Consider the following 19,283-nt stretch of genomic DNA (forward strand, 5'->3'; position numbering starts at 1 on the left):
ATTTGTCGGTAGTTCACAGCACACAATTTGGTTGATTTTGGTCAATGTTTCCGGAGCTAAACCAATAAGCATTGCTGCTAACCATTTCCAAGATTTTCAGGAAAATGCGAGTCCAAAAAATGTCTATCCTCAAGCTTTATCAGCAGAAAGAAGCTTCCGAATGATTTGTCGGTAGTTCACAGCACACAATTTGGTTGATTTTGGTCAATGTTTCCGGAGCTAAACCAATAAGCATTGCTGCTAACCATTTCCAAGATTTTCAGGAAAATGCGAGTCCAAAAAATGACTATCCTCAAGCTTTATCAGCAGAAAGAAGCTTCCGAATGATTTGTCGGTAGTTCACAGCACACAATTTGGTTGATTTTGGTCAATGTTTCCGGAGCTAAACCAATAAGCATTGCTGCTAACCATTTCCAAGATTTTCAGGAAAATGCGAGTCCAAAAAATGTCTATCCTCAAGCTTTATCAGCAGAAAGAAGCTTCCGAATGATTTGTCGGTAGTTCACAGCACACAATTTGGTTGATTTTGGTCAATGTTTCCGGAGCTAAACCAATAAGCATTGCTGCTAACCATTTCCAAGATTTTCAGGAAAATGCGAGTCCAAAAAATGACTATCCTCAAGCTTTATCAGCAGAAAGAAGCTTCCGAATGATTTGTCGGTAGTTCACAGCACACAATTTGGTTGATTTTGGTCAATGTTTCCGGAGCTAAACCAATAAGCATTGCTGCTAACCATTTCCAAGATTTTCAGGAAAATGCGAGTCCAAAAAATGACTATCCTCAAGCTTTATCAGCAGAAAGAAGCTTCCGAATGATTTGTCGGTAGTTCACAGCTTTTGTATTCTCAAGAAAATAATGACAAACTTTCACTCAAGCTCTTTTTTTGCTTTTTCTCGCGTATCTGCAGATCTACAAAAATTCCTTTTTCCAAATTCGCGTCCCTGATTCAAGGAAATTTTATTTTTGGATAAAGAAAACCTGTACGAACTTTATTCATAGCTTTCACAAAGTTTTCTCTTGCGCGACTGTCCCAATCACAAAGAAACCTTCAAAATTTGCGTATCCTCCTTTTCGAGTAATACCTCTAGGTTTGCATAACTTTCCTTCTTGTTTGTACCATGAGCAACGGGTACAGATAGGTATGAAGCATCAATAAAAAGTCTTTCCACTAGAATCTTCTTGATGAAGCTCTACAGCATCATTACGTCTTAGATTTTGACAGTCCCAAGTCTCCAATAAGATCATTTGAGTAAATGAGGTTCTTCAGATAGACTCGAAGATTCAGACAAAGTGTTAGAAGATGAAGAAAAAAAACTCGTTTGATATTGTAGATCAGGAATATTTTTATCTTCCACCTTTTCATTAATTGGTGGAACTAGAGGCGAAGTGCCTTCACCACGAGGTATTGGTCTCTTTAAAGATGGTTCTGAGGATCACTCCAAGTAAAAAACAGTCTGTAGAATTTTCACAAGTTCGTGGCATTTCATAACCTAAAAAAAATACTCGATACCAATATAGAGAACATTTGAATCGTCATATTTATGACAAAATTTTTCAGAAAAACTCATACTACAATCCTGAATCAAACTTTTAAGTTTTTTGGGCGTTAAATATGATCTCGATTCAACGTGAATTCTCTAATTTCCAGTATCTATAATTTCAACAATTCATATCATTATTCAAACGCAAATTTATCAAAAAATATTATCAACAACTTACTTTTTCCAAAAAAATTTAATACGTTATTGCTTGGCAGTTCGTTATTATTGAGTAAAGTCGATTAAAGAAAATTCGTTTATGAAAATTTGTCGCGTGCTTAAAGACATTACGAAGAGGTCTTATAATTAGAAAAAATGTATCAATAATACCATTACCCGTAATTACAAAGCAATTAATCATTTTTGTAATGAATCTACTTGAAAATATGGCAACGTTGTGAAATTATTAATGATGATCTGTTAAATACTAAGCGACAAGTGTTTCTAGCAACAAGGCTCTACAAAATAAAATTTTTCACGCATTTGGAGTTATTTCTGAGGATACAAATAGTAAATTTGAGGTCTCGCCCGCCTTAAATTTACCAGTTGTACCCTCAGAAGCAACCCCAAATGCTTGAAAAATTTTTTGGAACGATGTTTCAAAAAAGTGACACCTTGCATTAGATACCTCATCGTCTGAAATAATATTTAGAAAAAACTATGTTGAGAACTGTTCATTCTTGACTGATAGATCGTCTGGTGAGAGGTCTTGGACTTATCTGTGATGATAAGGAGGCAGCTGTTGCTTTTCATGTATCCTTCAAGAGAAGACGTAGTTTCTTCCACAAAATTGTCGCTCCAACACTTGGACGTCATCCATTAAACTAAATAAATAAATAAAGAAATTCCACATTCACCATGTCTTGATTTATGTTTGAAACTTCATCAATTCAGAGGACACAGTCTCTTTATGTCACCAGGAAAGGATACAAGAGCTTACCAAAACTTCTTTCCTTTTTTTTTTTGGATAAAATCGTTTTGATTTGTAATATTTTACTCGCCAAAGTCACTTTCTTCATCTACATCGTCTTCACTGTTAACATCATTAGTTTCACAGATTTCTTTTGCTTCATCTTCTAACTTTTTTTCAAGTTTTTTATTCAACGAATCTCATCTGCATAAGGTACTTTCCAGAGATTGCTTAGGGGCTGTTGGAATTTTATTTTCTCTATTTTAGCTGTTGATTTCACCAATAGTACTGCTGAAGTTGATGGCAGACGTCTAGTTTTGTCCACGTCTTGGTTATCACGATAATTATTTACAACTTAATATCCTTTGGATAGTGAATAAATCCCTGCACCTTCAAACTTTCCAGTGCATCAATCCTGGATATTGATTCTTTGATTATTCCCAATTAAGATCAATACACATTTTCTTGTTTTTGAACCAATCGTCGAAACAAGTGATTCGAATGCATCAAAAGTTTCTTTAGGTGTATAAATACGTTGATCTGTACGCCGGAAGATCCATACATTCGATGTTTTGACTGTCCAAAAACGTTTTTATTTGAACTGATGTGTGAGAGATCGCATTGTCGTGGTTTCGCTGATTTTTTCGACCACTTCTGGCAAACAAATGCTGGTTTACCATTCAGAATTGATGATTCTACGTTGCTTCAATGGAATAGTCCAGTTATTTCGAAAAAACTATACGCTTTACTATAAAAAATCTTCCACGACTTTCTCCGTACCTGCTAAGACAGGATTCTTCGGTAAATTTTGTTTCACACGTCGATTAATTTGATTTTGAAATGTATTTTTGAACATACCCGGTGATTCCAGGTAAGAAATTCCAGGAAAGGTCCATCAATCCGTATTAAGTCATTTTGGATACACTCTTTGGATTCTTCTTGTTGTTGTTGTTTTGTTGAGGTGTGTTCTCACTGCTCTGCATTTGGAACCCTTTAAGGGATTAAAAAGAGCGGTCCTATTAATGCCAAATCCAATAACAATCCTTTTGCAACTTCCTTTTCCATTTTATTAGTTTATTTCATCAAAATTCATTGGATTTAAATCCGCTCTTTAGCAGGGTTGAACCGCAACTCTTTAGAATGCCCCCGACATAATTCTAGTCACTCACACAAAATAATGTGTTGAAATTGCAGCATTTTTTTCACTTAACTTCCATATAAAAATAATAAAATATAAAATTAGAGATTACAAAGTATGCGTATTCTAAAAATGAGTTCAAATTGTTTCAGGTTAACGCCATTTATCTTTTTGACGAACGTGTGTGGTTCGCAGAAGTTTGACGAGTCGCTAAAAATTGAAAAACGACCGCAAAAGTATCCTCTGCAGGTAAGATAACTTTCATTATATTATAATTGATACGAGGGCTGCTGCTAAAGTTTTTTTATATAGACGAATATTCTCCATCAAAAGCATTTTTCCCATACCGATTGAGGAACCTCCAAAATATGTGATTTGTACTCTTCATCCGCTTCTTCAGGTGTAGAAAAACGTCGATAAATTCGATATTTTGACTGTTCACAAAAAATTTGAAAAAACAAAGTAACGCGACGATTCGAGATGTTGCTTTATCACCCAAAGTGATGCTGTTGGTTCAAATCACGTCGAAACGATAAACCATCGATCGAAAATCAGATTTAATTCGTTTTTTTGATCAGATGAATGCTCTGAGTAGCTTCATTAGCAATTTTTTCATTATTTAATTGTGACCGCGATTGAATTCGTAAAACCAGCAAAAACGGTGATGCGTCATCACCAAAAGTCGTTTTAATCCACGTCCAAAGTTAATCGCACGACTCAAAAATGTCAAACTTCATTATGTCAATGTCAAATTTGACATATTCACATCGTTGATGCTATATCTCAAAATTTACAGTAGCAATCCTCGTAGAATCAGATTAAAAATAAAAACCCTTTTGATATCGGCATATAAAAAATAATTTGTCTCATACAGGGTGTTATGGGACATGAAAAATGTTACTAATTTATAGACATAAGTTTATTTCACGGAGTAATTAATTCTACACTACTATCTGAAGGCCAGGGGCGGCTCATGCTCAATAGTTAATAATCCGTAACTTTCACAGGGACAACCTGTACATATATATGTGTAACACAGAATGATTTTTTTGTATAAAGCTACGGAACACCCCCCGTAGAATTGATTATCAAATATTTTGATGTTTAGTATTGCAAAAGTAGGGTAAAAATAAAGAATAATCTGATTTTTTTTTTATAAAAAAAATAATTAGAAATAACTTTCCGGAACGGTCAAAATTCGGTATCGATATCCCACGTTTGTGACCAATTAACATATTTTCTGAATTCGTTAATAAAACAAAAAACAAAAGGTAGCTTCACACCAGGGGGTTGCTTGTTGATGATAACCACCATTATTTACATAAAACGATGTTGGCATGATTCTATGTTTTAATTCAATGGGGCGTCAGAATTTTGAGTGGATATGAGAATAAGATGTTTCTTTTTGTATGGTATACCATAGGGGTACGTTTTTTTTCCTGATTATTTGAATAATTATGATAGATTTGACCTAAATATTCTTATATACTTGAAGACAAATCATCGTAATCAAAATAAGGTAAATCCAATTTTCATTAGCAGGCAATACACCATGGATAGCACTCAACAATATTTTCCGAAACATATTGACCTTAATAAGACACCAGGACCTTCTCTTACTACCGTTTTATCTTCTAAATATGTCCACGGTAAGACAAACAGTTGATGGGAGTCGAAGTACCACTTGAATTGGTTAATGTTGATGTTGGTTAATCACTTATTAAAAAACGGCCACGAGTACGAGCTATAAGATCATTAGAATAGATAATATGGTGGCTGAAGGTCTAGATCATTGGTTTTTGTCCATAGACCACTTTCAAAACTTTACTGGACTCGGTGGTTCAAACAAAAGTTACAGCAATCGTTGGAAGTCTTCATTCAATGCATTGCTTCTTATTTTGTTACTACTAGATGTTGTTCCAAACCAAATAAGTTTTCATGGTCCCACGATCACCCAATTTTTTGTAACGCCCAACGTAAACCTCCGTCGAGTCTCCCTTGGTCACCTTGAGGTGTATATTCTGAAGGTTAGGCAGCGGCTATACATTTGGACGAACTTAGACCTTTACCCACCTTATTTGGGACAAATTTGAAGGTCGTAGAGGAATTGGAAGCAAACAAGCCTCTTGGTTGAAGAATATTAGAGAATGGACTGGGATAAGAGAAGCAGGACTAGCTCAAGATAGAGAAAGTTTTGCCAAGGTGTAATCCAACGTCAACGGGACTTGAATCGGCACGCTAAGAAGAAGAAGAAGACCCCTTAACCTTACTTAATACGTACAAAACCTAAATCGAATATAGAACTCTTGATCTGGAGCAATCCATTCGCAAATACTGCCGATACAAGTGTTGATTCAGCCCCAGTAACACCGTTCATGTCAATACAGACACAACTTCCACATTTTGTTCGGGGCGTTAAAAATTTAGACCAAATTTGAATTCTGATTTTAATTTTTTAAGTACCGATCCCCTCAGCCCACGATTATGAATTAATTAATGGAGAGTAAGGTTCAGAATTAATAAAAAATGGATTTTTAATTATTACTTTTTTTAATCAATCAATAAATCATCAATTTCTAGAGTATACATTGCCGAAATTTCGTTAAATAACGAATTTATTCTTTCTGAATACGTAAAACCTAACCTAACATAACTTAACCTATTCCAACCTAACCTAACATAACCTCAACTGACCTTACTTTACCTAACCTAACCTAACTTAACCATATTTTTTTACATCAGGATTTTTCTGACATCGTCTACCCTTTCCCGAATTTTTTGCTCAAACACACTGTATATTATTGTAATGGGAAAGTCGAGTTGAATCCAAATTTCAAAACAATGTAACTTTGATGTGGCACAGAATTCTGCAAGACTTTGTGAGATTATTGTTGATTTTAAAATGATGGTTTTAACCCATGAAATTTTCGAATTGATGAAACAAACAAATTCTTGAATTTTCGCTTCCTAAAATGGAAATTTTCATTTTTCTATCATCCCCCTTATAATAAGGACCGTGTAACACCCTTGGTTAAAATAATAATTCCAAAACTACCAACAATCCGAATACTATAGTTAGTTACAAGTTATTTTCGTCGGTACTTCCTCTTTGTTGTGTCATGATTTATTTACATGGGATCGGTAACAGTTCTTTTTACATCATGTGGTCCATCGATTACCATTAGTCTTGGATAGAATAAGAAATAAAAAAAAAGCCGATTACCTTGAAGGTTTTTGTTCTTGTAGATATGAGAAATGGGTCATTAAATATAAAGGAAAGTGAGAAAAGTAACGGTACGTTGTCTCGTATTGATTAATCGTTTCAAATAATAGTTATTTTAATTATCACTCGATATATGCGCACTAATTTTTTCAAAATATTTCTCTAAAACGCTTAAAATCTTTTTATTATTATTGCACGTCTTTTAAAAAGGTCCGATGTGGATATTTCTTGCTATAAACATCGACGGGTATTGAATTATATCTCTGTAAATGCCATAGATCACTTTTTTAAGTATATTTAGGGTATTTTCGTATTAAATAACATTTTACTCAAGTTTTGAGATGTGGTAACACTGATGTGAGTATGTCAAATCTGACATCTGACATCTGACATCTGACATTTGATGGTGAACGTACTCAGAACTCGGATGGATCATTTGTCGTAGGACGAAAACTGAATTGCGAGGTTAACGTTTACTTACACCTGAAGAAGTGTTCAAATTTGGAGGTACCTCAATCGAAATGGGAAAAATGCTTCGACAATTGGTTCAAACGCATGCAAAAATGAAGAATATTTCGAAAACCATTTAAAATCTGTTAACCTTATATCAAGTTATACAATATGTCTTTTATTTATTGTGAACTCATCGACCTCAACGTCTTACTTAAGCGGTTCCATATGTCCCTTAGACACTTGAAGTTCTATTAACTTATCAAATTATTTATCCGGTATTGATGTGACTCTGAGGACCATAAATATAATCAATTATATAAATATGATTAGTATTTAAGTGAGTATATACACGCATAGAGTGTTGTATATAGTCTTGACATCCAACGAATGCAATAGTCAGATTATTGAAACCATTTTATTTATTCATATCTTATGAGTGGGTATCTAATTCGTTGCCATGTTATTCTCAGCTTTCTTTTGTCAGCAATTTTTACTTGATAGGTGATAGATTGAAACAGCGGAATAAATAATTGTTTTAGAATGTTTTCTGAGTGTACAAACGCATTAGTTTCGCTTCAAGTTATCGTGATAAGTAATAGATCGAAAAAATGAAATAAATGATTGTTGTAGAATGTTTTCTGAGTGTACAAACGCATTAGTTTCGCTTCAAGTTATCGTGATAAGTAATAGATCGAAAAAATGAAATAAATGATTGTTTTAGAATGTTTCCTGAGTGTACAAACGCATTAATTTCGCTTCAAGTTATCGTGATAAGTAATAGATCGAAAAAATGAAATAAATGATTGTTTTAGAATGTTTTCTGAGTGTACAAACGCATTAGTTTCGCTTCAAGTTATCGTGATAAGTAATAGATCGAAAAAATGAAATAAATGATTGTTTTAGAATGTTTTCTGAGTGTACAAACGCATTAGTTTCGCTTCAAGTTATCGTGACATGTGATAGAATTGAAACAACGAAATAAATGATTGTTTTAGAATGTTTTCTGAGTGTACAAACGCATTAATTTCGCTTCAAGTTATCGTGATAAGTAATAGATTGAAAAAAAGAAATAAATGATTATTTTAGAATGTTTTCTGAGTGTACAAACGCATTAATTTCGCTTCAAGTTATCGTGATAAGTAATAGATCGAAAAAATGAAATAAATAATTGTTTTTGAATGTTTTCTGAGTGTACAAACGCATTAATTTCGCTTCAAGTTATCGTGATAAGTAATAGATCGAAAAAATGAAATAAATGATTGTTTTAGAATGTTTTCTGAGTGTACAAACGCATTAGTTTCGCTTCAAGTTATCGTGACATGTGATAGAATTGAAACAACGAAATAAATGATTGTTTTAGAATGTTTTCTGAGTGTACAAACGCATTAATTTCGCTTCAAGTTATCGTGATAAGTAATAGATCGAAAAAATGAAATAAATGATTGTTTTAGAATGTTTTCTGAGTGTACAAACGCATTAGTTTCGCTTCAAGTTATCGTGATAAGTAATAGATCGAAAAAATGAAATAAATGATTGTTTTAGAATGTTTTCTGAGTGTACAAACGCATTAGTTTCGCTTCAAGTTATCGTGATAGGTGATAGATCGAAAAAATGAAATAAATGATTGTTTTAGAATGTTTTCTGAGTGTACAAACGCATTAATTTCGCTTCAAGTTATCGTGATAAGTAATAGATCGAAAAAATGAAATAAATGATTGTTTTAGAATGTTTTCTGAGTGTACAAACGCACTAATTTCGCTTCAAGTTATCGTGACATGTGATAGAATTGAAACAACGAAATAAATAATTGTTTTAGAAGGTTTTCTGAGTGTACAAACGCATTAATTTCGCTTCAAGTTATCGTGATAAGTAATAGATTGAAAAAAAGAAATAAATGATTGTTTTAGAATGTTTTCTGAGTGTACAAACGCATTAATTTCGCTTCAAGTTATCGTGATAAGTAATAGATCGAAAAAATGAAATAAATGATTGTTTTAGAATGTTTTCTGAGTGTACAAACGCACTAATTTCGCTTCAAGTTATCGTGACATGTGATAGAATTGAAACAACGAAATAAATAATTGTTTTAGAAGGTTTTCTGAGTGTACAAACGCATTAATTTCGCTTCAAGTTATCGTGATAAGTAATAGATCGAAAAAATGAAATAAATGATTGTTTTAGAATGTTTTCTGAGTGTACAAACGCATTAATTTCGCTTCAAGTTATCGTGATAAGTAATAGATTGAAAAAAAGAAAGAAATGATTGTTTTAGAATGTTTTCTGAGTGTACAAACGCATTAATTTCGCTTCAAGTTATCGTGATAAGTAATAGATTGAAAAAAAGAAATAAATGATTGTTTTAGAATGTTTTCTGAGTGTACAAACGCACTAATTTCACTTCAAGTTATCGTGATAAGTAATAGATCGAAAAAATGAAATAAATGATTGTTTTAGAATGTTTTCTGAGTGTACAAACGCATTAATTTCGCTTCAAGTTATCGTGATAAGTAATAGATTGAAAAAAAGAAATAAATGATTGTTTTAGAATGTTTTCTGAGTGTACAAACGCACTAATTTCACTTCAAGTTATCGTGATAAGTAATAGATCGAAAAAATGAAATAAATGATTGTTTTAGAATGTTTTCTGAGTGTACAAACGCATTAATTTCGCTTCAAGTTATCGTGATAAGTAATAGATTGAAAAAAAGAAATAAATGATTGTTTTAGAATGTTTTCTGAGTGTACAAACGCATTAGTTTCGCTTCAAGTTATCGTGATAAGTAATAGATCGAAAAAATGAAATAAATGATTGTTTTAGAATGTTTTCTGAGTGTACAAACGCATTAATTTCGCTTCAAGTTATCGTGATAAGTAATAGATTGAAAAAAAGAAATAAATGATTGTTTTAGAATGTTTTCTGAGTGTACAAACGCACTAATTTCACTTCAAGTTATCGTGATAAGTAATAGATCGAAAAAATGAAATAAATGATTGTTTTAGAATGTTTTCTGAGTGTACAAACGCATTAATTTCGCTTCAAGTTATCGTGATAAGTAATAGATTGAAAAAAAGAAATAAATGATTGTTTTAGAATGTTTTCTGAGTGTACAAACGCACTAATTTCACTTCAAGTTATCGTGATAAGTAATAGATCGAAAAAATGAAATAAATGATTGTTTTAGAATGTTTTCTGAGTGTACAAACGCATTAATTTCGCTTCAAGTTATCGTGATAAGTAATAGATTGAAAAAAAGAAAGAAATGATTGTTTTAGAATGTTTTCTGAGTATACAAACGCATTAATTTCGCTTCAAGTTATCGTGATAAGTAATAGATCGAAAAAATGAAATAAATGATTGTTTTAGAATGTTTTCTGAGTGTACAAACGCATTAATTTCGCTTTATGTTTCGTAATAGTTATAAATAAAGGAGAAAAAAATAAAATATGACAAAAGTATATTCTATACAAGTCATTGTAAACAGACGTGGCATTTATCTTAATAACGAAATCAAAGGAGACCGATGCAATTGACTATTGTCGATTCATTAGACACGGATAACCTGATAACGATACTTGGATGTACATAATATTTCAATTGTTATGAATATTGAATATTTATTATTCGTGACGTACTACCTACTGTTAGCTCGGTCTCATTTGTGAATACGAGGTCATCAAAATAATAAAAAAAACGCAGTCGTTGTTTTCTATAACTTAAAACGCAAAATACGGGGTGTGTTTTGTATGAAACACAGACACAGAATAAAGGCGTATACAGGGTGTATTGAATAAAAGGTGATCCCGTCTGTAGGATAGTAAGAAAACTGAAAAATATTTTGAATAGAAGGAACTAAAGATAAAACTTCATTTAATTCATCTGGTATGACAGTATCCTGTAGTTTATTAAAATTGATTTATATACAATAATATGTTAATATAAATACGGAAGCTCAAAATGACATCTTTATAAATTACCAGGAAAAACCACCAAAGATAAATAGGCGAGTTCCATTGTAATTGGAACACAATATATATTGACCCATTCATCTTGTGTCAGTGATGTTTGGAGTCGGTTTGATAATTAGGAGATTTGTGGGTGTTTGTACATACAAAAACATATTTTCTATTGAAAGAAATAGAAAGATATATGGCTTCTATTATAGATTCTCAAGGACTACGACTTGATTTATCTTGTGGAATCAATTCAAACAGCAAGACATGCACTCGCCGACTCTGGTTTTGACGCAATAGTCTTGAGTCGAGTAGATAACCATCTAAAAGCTTCCGAAGTGAACAACAAGAAAAAAAGGAAGAAAACGGAGAGGAGAACCTCTGAAGAAGGAGACAACAATACGGAAGCAGCTAGAGCAAAATCGACAGCAACAAATGAGGATTTCAACAAAATGGTAATTCCGCCCTTAACAAGCAAGCGACGAGTTGTAAATCATGGACAGCTTTAAAGAAGGACCAAGTTAGCGAAAACACACACACCCATTAAGACGTCCAGACAACCAGGAAGACAAGAATGTATAGCCAGGTACTGGATAACTCTTAACAGAAAGATAAGACCTCCCAAAATCTACCATAGAACTCAGGGGAGAGGAAGGAATCTCCGCACACATCCGCTAATCTCTCCGGGGGTGGATGCTTGAAAGGATGGGTTTGCAGGGATTTGTCTGATCTCATTTCTTCGCTCAAGAATGTAGAATATCACCAACTTGAATCATCGAAGCAAAATACTTGATTATATTGGTCTGGAGCTATGATTGACGTACAAGGACCACACCAGGAAGTTATTCAAGTTCGTATAAGGATCACATCGACTGTCTAGTGGACAAAACAAAAAAAGGCGAAACCACATCTGGTAGGATTAAGATTATATAGAAGATGATACAACTTAACACCAAGATCCACCTCATCAATGCAATCTTTATCTGTATCATGCTGGATACGTCGATAGCATGAAGAAACGCTGTTAAGAGTTATCGTAATGAACTCCGGAGCCAGAAGTAGAACAACCAAGTACATTAGGACCTAGTAGATCTACAGAAAGATGAGGAAAAGACATTGGAGAAATTATTCTTTCGACTAAGTGCCTGTCTTCAAGAGTTGGTTATCTCCATGACAATTTGGTTGAATTGGTATCCGTCTTCTGCTTTTAACCTTTCCCTGAATGATATAAATCCTTAAACCTCCTAATATTGTCACCATCTGCAGACTTTTAAGCCTTCTTTCTATCCTAAGTAAACAAGGGAAATATCGAGGCAATATTCTTCTTTATGGTCTTCTTCAGTTGGAGTCATATCCAACCTCTAGCATCATAATGAGTATTTGTGACTTGAGCTGTCAATATTTTTCATGGAAAACACAGAATAGTGGCTAGAAGCAATATACTTATAATTGCCACAAAGTGAGTTTTAGCTGTTCTTGGCCACACACCAGGTTAAGGAAATAGAGCTGTTTCTCTTTACCTCCAATCCCATTCGGTCGCTCCACAAGATCTAACTGTCAACTAAAATTGACATTACTCGTCGGTTTTGAGCTCAGAGTAGTGTTTCAAATGTCATTTCTTCTTCTAGTTTCTTAGTCTTCTTCTTCTTTTTCTTCTTTTTTGTCCCATTCATAATATTAACTTGTTACTTGTGGACTAGTTACTTAAATAACTATTTTATCACCAGTCTAAGTTCAATAACTTGTTTTTTCATTTCTTTATGAGTATTTAAGTCATTTCTTCTTCTCGTTTCTTAGCCTTCTTCTTCTTCTTCTTCTTCTTCTTCTTTTTTGTCCGATTCATAATATTAACTTGTTACTTGTGGACTAGTTACTTAAATAACTATTTTATCACCAGTCTAAGTTCAATAACTTGTCTTTTCATTTATTTATGAGTATTTCAGTCATTTCTTCTTCTAGTTTCTTGGTCTTCTTTTTCTTTTTTGTCCGATTCATAATATTAACTTGTCACTTGTGGACTAGTTACTTAAATAACTATTTTATCACCAGTCTAAGTTCAATAACTTGTCTTTTCATTTATTTATGAGTATTTCAGTCATTTCTTCTTCTAGTTTCTTGGTCTTCTTTTTCTTTTTTGTCCGATTCATAATATTAACTTGTTACTTGTGGACTAGTTACTTAAATAACTATATTATCACCAGTCTAAGTTCAATAACTTGTCTTTTCATTTATTTATGAGTATTTCAGTCATTTCTTCTTCTAGTTTCTTGGTCTTCTTCTTCTTTTTTGTCCGATTCATAATATTAACTTGTCACTTGTGGACTAGTTACTTAAATAACTATTTTATCACCAGTCTAAGTTCAATAACTTGTCTTTTCATTTATTTATGAGTATTTCAGTCATTTCTTCTTCTAGTTTCTTAGTCTTCTTCTTCTTTTCTGTCCGATTCATAATATTAACTTGTTACTTGTGGACTAGTTACTTAAATAACTATTTTATCACCAGTCTAAGTTCAATAACTTGTCTTTTCATTTATTTATGAGTATTTCAGTCATTTCTTCTTCCAGTTTCTTAGTCTTCTTCTTCTTTTTTGTCCGATTCATAATATTAACTTGTCACTTGTGGACTAGTTACTTAAATAACTATTTTATCACCAGTCTAAGTTCAATAACTTGTCTTTTCATTTATTTATGAGTATTTCAGTCATTTCTTCTTCTAGTTTCTTAGTCTTCTTCTTCTTTTCTGTCCGATTCATAATATTAACTTGTTACTTGTGGACTAGTTACTTAAATAACTATTTTATCACCAGTCTAAGTTCAATAACTTGTCTTTTCATTTATTTATGAGTATTTCAGTCATTTCTTCTTCTAGTTTCTTAGTCTTCTTCTTCTTTTCTGTCCGATTCATAATATTAACTTGTTACTTGTGGACTAGTTACTTAAATAACTATTTTATCACCAGTCTAAGTTCAATAACTTGTCTTTTCATTTATTTATGAGTATTTCAGTCATTTCTTCTTCCAGTTTCTTGGTCTTCTTCTTCTTTTTTGTCCGATTCATAATATTAACTTGTCACTTGTGGACTAGTTACTTAAATAACTATTTTATCACTAGTCTAAGTTCAATAACTTGTCTTTTCATTTATTTATGAGTATTTCAGTCATTTCTTCTTCTAGTTTCTTAGTCTTCTTCTTCTTTTCTGTCCGATTCATAATATTAACTTGTTACTTGTGGACTAGTTACTTAAATAACTATTTTATCACCAGTCTAAGTTCAATAACTTGTCTTTTCATTTATTTATGAGTATTTCAGTCATTTCTTCTTCCAGTTTCTTAGTCTTCTTCTTCTTTTTTGTCCGATTCATAATATTAACTTGTCACTTGTGGACTAGTTACTTAAATAACTATTTTATCACCAGTCTAAGTTCAATAACTTGTCTTTTCATTTATTTATGAGTATTTCAGTCATTTCTTCTTCTAGTTTCTTGGTCTTCTTCTTCTTTTCTGTCCGATTCATAATATTAACTTGTTACTTGTGGACTAGTTACTTAAATAACTATTTTATCACCAGTCTAAGTTCAAAAACTTGTTTTTTCATTTATTTATGAGTATTTCAGTCATTTCTTCTTCCAGTTTCTTAGTCTTCTTCTTCTTTTTTGTCCGATTCATAATATTAACTTGTCACTTGTGGACTAGTTACTTAAATAACTATTTTATCACCAGTCTAAGTTCAATAACTTGTCTTTTCATTTATTTATGAGTATTTCAGTCATTTCTTCTTCTAGTTTCTTAGTCTTCTTCTTCTTTTCTGTCCGATTCATAATATTAACTTGTCACTTGTGGACTAGTTACTTAAATAACTATTTTATCACCAGTCTAAGTTCAATAACTTGTCTTTTCATTTATTTATGAGTATTTCAGTCATTTCTTCTTCCAGTTTCTTAGTCTTCTTCTTCTTTTCTGTCCGATTCATAATATTAACTTGTTACTTGTGGACTAGTTACTTAAATAACTATTTTATCACCAGTCTAAGTTCAATAACTTGTCTTTTCATTTATTTATGAGTATTTCAGTCATTTCTTCTTTCAGTTTCTTAGTCTTCTTCTTCTTTTTTGTCCGATTCATAATATTAACTTGTCACTTGTGGACTAGTTACTTAAATAACTATTTTATCACTAGTCTAAGTTCAATAACTTGTCTTTTCATTTATTTATGAGTATTTCAGTCATTTCTTCTTCTAGTTTCTTAGTCTTCTTCTTCTTTTCTGTCCGATTCATAATATTAACTTGTTACTTGTGGACTAGTTACTTAAATAACTATTTTATCACCAGTCTAAGTTCAATAACTTGTCTTTTCATTTATTTATGAGTATTTCAGTCATTTCTTCTTCTAGTTTCTTGGTCTTCTTCTTCTTTTCTGTCCGATTCATAATATTAACTTGTTACTTGTGGACTAGTTACTTAAATAACTATTTTATCACCAGTCTAAGTTCAATAACTTGTCTTTTCATTTATTTATGAGTATTTCAGTCATTTCTTCTTCCAGTTTCTTAGTCTTCTTCTTCTTTTTTGTCCGATTCATAATATTAACTTGTCACTTGTGGACTAGTTACTTAAATAACTATTTTATCACCAGTCTAAGTTCAATAACTTGTCTTTTCATTTATTTATGAGTATTTCAGTCATTTCTTCTTCTAGTTTCTTGGTCTTCTTCTTCTTTTCTGTCCGATTCATAATATTAACTTGTTACTTGTGGACTAGTTACTTAAATAACTATTTTATCACCAGTCTAAGTTCAAAAACTTGTTTTTTCATTTATTTATGAGTATTTCAGTCATTTCTTCTTCCAGTTTCTTAGTCTTCTTCTTCTTTTTTTTCCGATTCATAATATTAACTTGTCACTTGTGGACTAGTTACTTAAATAACTATTTTATCACTAGTCTAAGTTCAATAACTTGTTTTTTCATTTCTTCATGAGTATTTCAGTTATTTCTACTTCTTTTTTAACGTCCGCATGCTTAAACGAATTCCAAAACGATCCAACATATCAAAACTTTCATTTTTAAAGAATCACGTCAATCATACAACTATTCCACTATTTATATTCATTGTAAATTCCTCGACAATGTCTACAAACTGTCTCATTTTTGAGGAAAAAAAAAACACGAGCAGTCGTAAAGATTCTTTATAGCTCGTCAATGTCGTTTCGACGCGACTGGTTGAAATATTCAATCCATCTACATGGGATACGGTATTTCACAGCCTGTTTTACGTAGTGAACATAATTGAATAGTTGTTAAATGATATGTCATAAATAATCGGGCAGCACGTGTTATGATTCCAAGGTTTTATTCTTGGTTGAATTTCGAGATATAATACGTAAATCTCGAGATATCCAAAATCACCAATCGATTAACTACTCGGCCGTAAATTTAAGAAACTTTGTTTCAACAAAATTAGTTAAATTTTGGAAATTGATATTTGATTGTTTCAAATCATTTACAGTCAAACATTTATGTTAAGAGACTGATATTTCGATGTTTACGCGGTCCTTGCAAATTTCCCTGGACCTCCTCAGCGTATTGAGAAGTTTAAAATCGTATTTTATGAACAGAGCTTTTGACCACTCCAAACCCTTTTCCACTGTTCTGTACAGTTTATTGTTAAAACACTAATGGAAGTCTGAAAACTTGTATTATGAAGAAATAATACGTAAAACCACCGTATTCCGGATAAGTAATCGGGTTTTATTACTCTCTCGTGCACAAAAATGGACTGTAACTTAATTTTTTTAATCCTGTAACCCCATATAAAGTTTTGCTTCCAAAAATAACCAATAAAGGAATAAATCATGTTTTTTGTTGTTTGTTTAAGGTGCACCAAATGTACAAAGACCAAATACTAAAGAAAATACCAAAGATATTAGGCGAGTGGTCAGAATGGTCACCGTGGTCTCCATGTTCGAGAAGTTGCGGCGGTGGTATCACTCAACAAACTAGGCACTGTGTACATAGATCTGCAGACTCGAGGTATATAATCATTCTTTAAATAAATTGAAACGCAGTCACCACCAATTAGTTTATGTACTTTTTGTTGTGGGACCGAGGTAATCAAACACTCTTTTTGACACATACCGTCTAATAACTATGTATTCATCTTCAGGGACTGAATGACTGAAGATATGGATATGAAGTTTATTGATTTTGGTTGCTATTAAGTTTTTTTTCAATTGAAATCCAACCAAAGGTTGAATTTTGATAGATTTTGTGGTCAAATTTTTACATAATTTGTTTTTTCAATATGTATTTAAGACACACATCACACTAAGATTATTTAAATCAGTTTAGTTATCAGCACAATTATCATTTTTAGCAATATAAGTTTTTTGTGGTCATTTTCAGTGGTTAAATCCATAGAATGACCGTCATAGAAAACGTGCTGGGCAATCGAGCATCTGTCAGGGTATAATTCGCTGTCACTTTTGTTAGAGGTTATCAGATTGATGATAACTGACTAATATATCTTTTATCACAACATTTGAACCTATTTCGTCGATTTTGGACTTGAATGAGTCGAAAAAATAAAAGAATAAAAACTATGGATGTTTATTCTATATTATTTACGTTTGTTTATATTTACTGAGCAATTTTATAAATAAAGTACAACTATTTCGTGAATTTCCGAAAAAAAACGATCAAAATTAGTTTATAATTGGCGCGGTAAATTATTTTGAAAATAGAATCTGATGAATTGGCTATTCGCGTCGTTGCCAGCGGCGACTCGAATAGACGGAAAAAAATTGTGATATTTCAGACAGATCCTGATGATTTTTTTTTAATTATCATTAATAGTTTTCCATTGAGTCAAATGCCGAAATTTTCATTTAAAGTCGATTTTTTTCTGAGGTTTTCCGGCCTGCAACTACAGCGCTCTTATTTTAGCCCTCAAAAACCTAAAAAAAAATTTTTTAATGAGAGTTTTCCGCCCAGCAAAACCTTTCGCTGTACTTTCAAATATATTTTTTGTAATTAGCTCCGTGTCTAAGAGTGATAGTTTCAGTTGACAGCGGTGACTGTTAACAATAAAAAAAAAACATTTATGACACAAAAATTCGTTCAATAACATCCCAGCCTCGTGTCCATTAAGTTTCATTCTAAATAATTGCTTTAAAAATTCTCTATTCAAATCAAATGATGCGTCGTTCCGAGTACAGTCATAAACCAAACAATAAAATAAATTGCCTTTAAAATTTTTGTACCAATATAGATGGTGATATCAATTTTATGTTTTCCGACAGCTCGAGTCAGTCAACGAATGCATTTTAAAAAAACAATCGATACAAATTACCATTATACGTTTTTTATTGAGAACTAATTAAAGACACATAACAACCCGTAGCGGTTTCCCTTGTGTTCGTAATCCGATTTTTCCATACAAAAATAACGAGGCCTGTCGATAAAATATAGTCCGCAACGATTATTTACAATGAAAAAAATGTTTATCAGCATTTAACATCTCAATGAGATCTTCCACTTCCACAATACTTCGTTCGAAAACGATGGACGGTTACACCATCATCATGGACGTCTGTACTTGCATCTGGACTCACCTTGCACAAAACTAAGCAGGAATACAGGTCTTGCTGACATCAAAGAACATCTCATTGAGGTCCTGAATCGATGCTCTTCGACCCACTTCCACAATACTTCGTTCGGAAACGATGGACGGTCACACCATCATCATAGACGTCTTTACTTGCGTCTGGACTCACCTTGCACAAACCTAAGCGGGAATACAGGTCTTGCTGACATCGAAGAACATCTCATTGAGGTCCTGAATCGACGATCATCGATCCACTTCCACAATACTTCGTTCGGAAACGATGGACGGTCACACCATCATCATGGACGTCTGTACTTGCGTCTGGACTCAACTTGCACAAACCTAAGCGGGAATACAGGTCTTGCTGACATCAAAGAACATCTCATTGAGGTCCTGAATCGACGATCATCGATCCACTTCCACAATACTTCGTTCGGAAACGATGGACGGTCACACCATCATCATAGACG

At 32.6% G+C, this 19,283-nt stretch overlaps 1 protein-coding gene across 1 annotated transcript in view; it reads left to right on the forward strand.

Annotated features, from left to right (window-relative positions):
* Positions 1–19,283, forward strand: part of LOC130898812 (thrombospondin type-1 domain-containing protein 4) — a 219,073-nt gene that overhangs the window by 64,270 nt on the left and 135,520 nt on the right. The window contains exons 2-3 of the mRNA XM_057808350.1: positions 3,740–3,836; positions 17,086–17,240. Coding sequence (XP_057664333.1) covers positions 3,740–3,836; positions 17,086–17,240 — 252 coding nt within the window. The remainder of the gene's footprint in view (positions 1–3,739; positions 3,837–17,085; positions 17,241–19,283) is intronic.

This window comes from Diorhabda carinulata, chromosome 10, assembly GCF_026250575.1.
Source record: "Diorhabda carinulata isolate Delta chromosome 10, icDioCari1.1, whole genome shotgun sequence".
NCBI lineage: Eukaryota > Metazoa > Arthropoda > Insecta > Coleoptera > Chrysomelidae > Diorhabda > Diorhabda carinulata.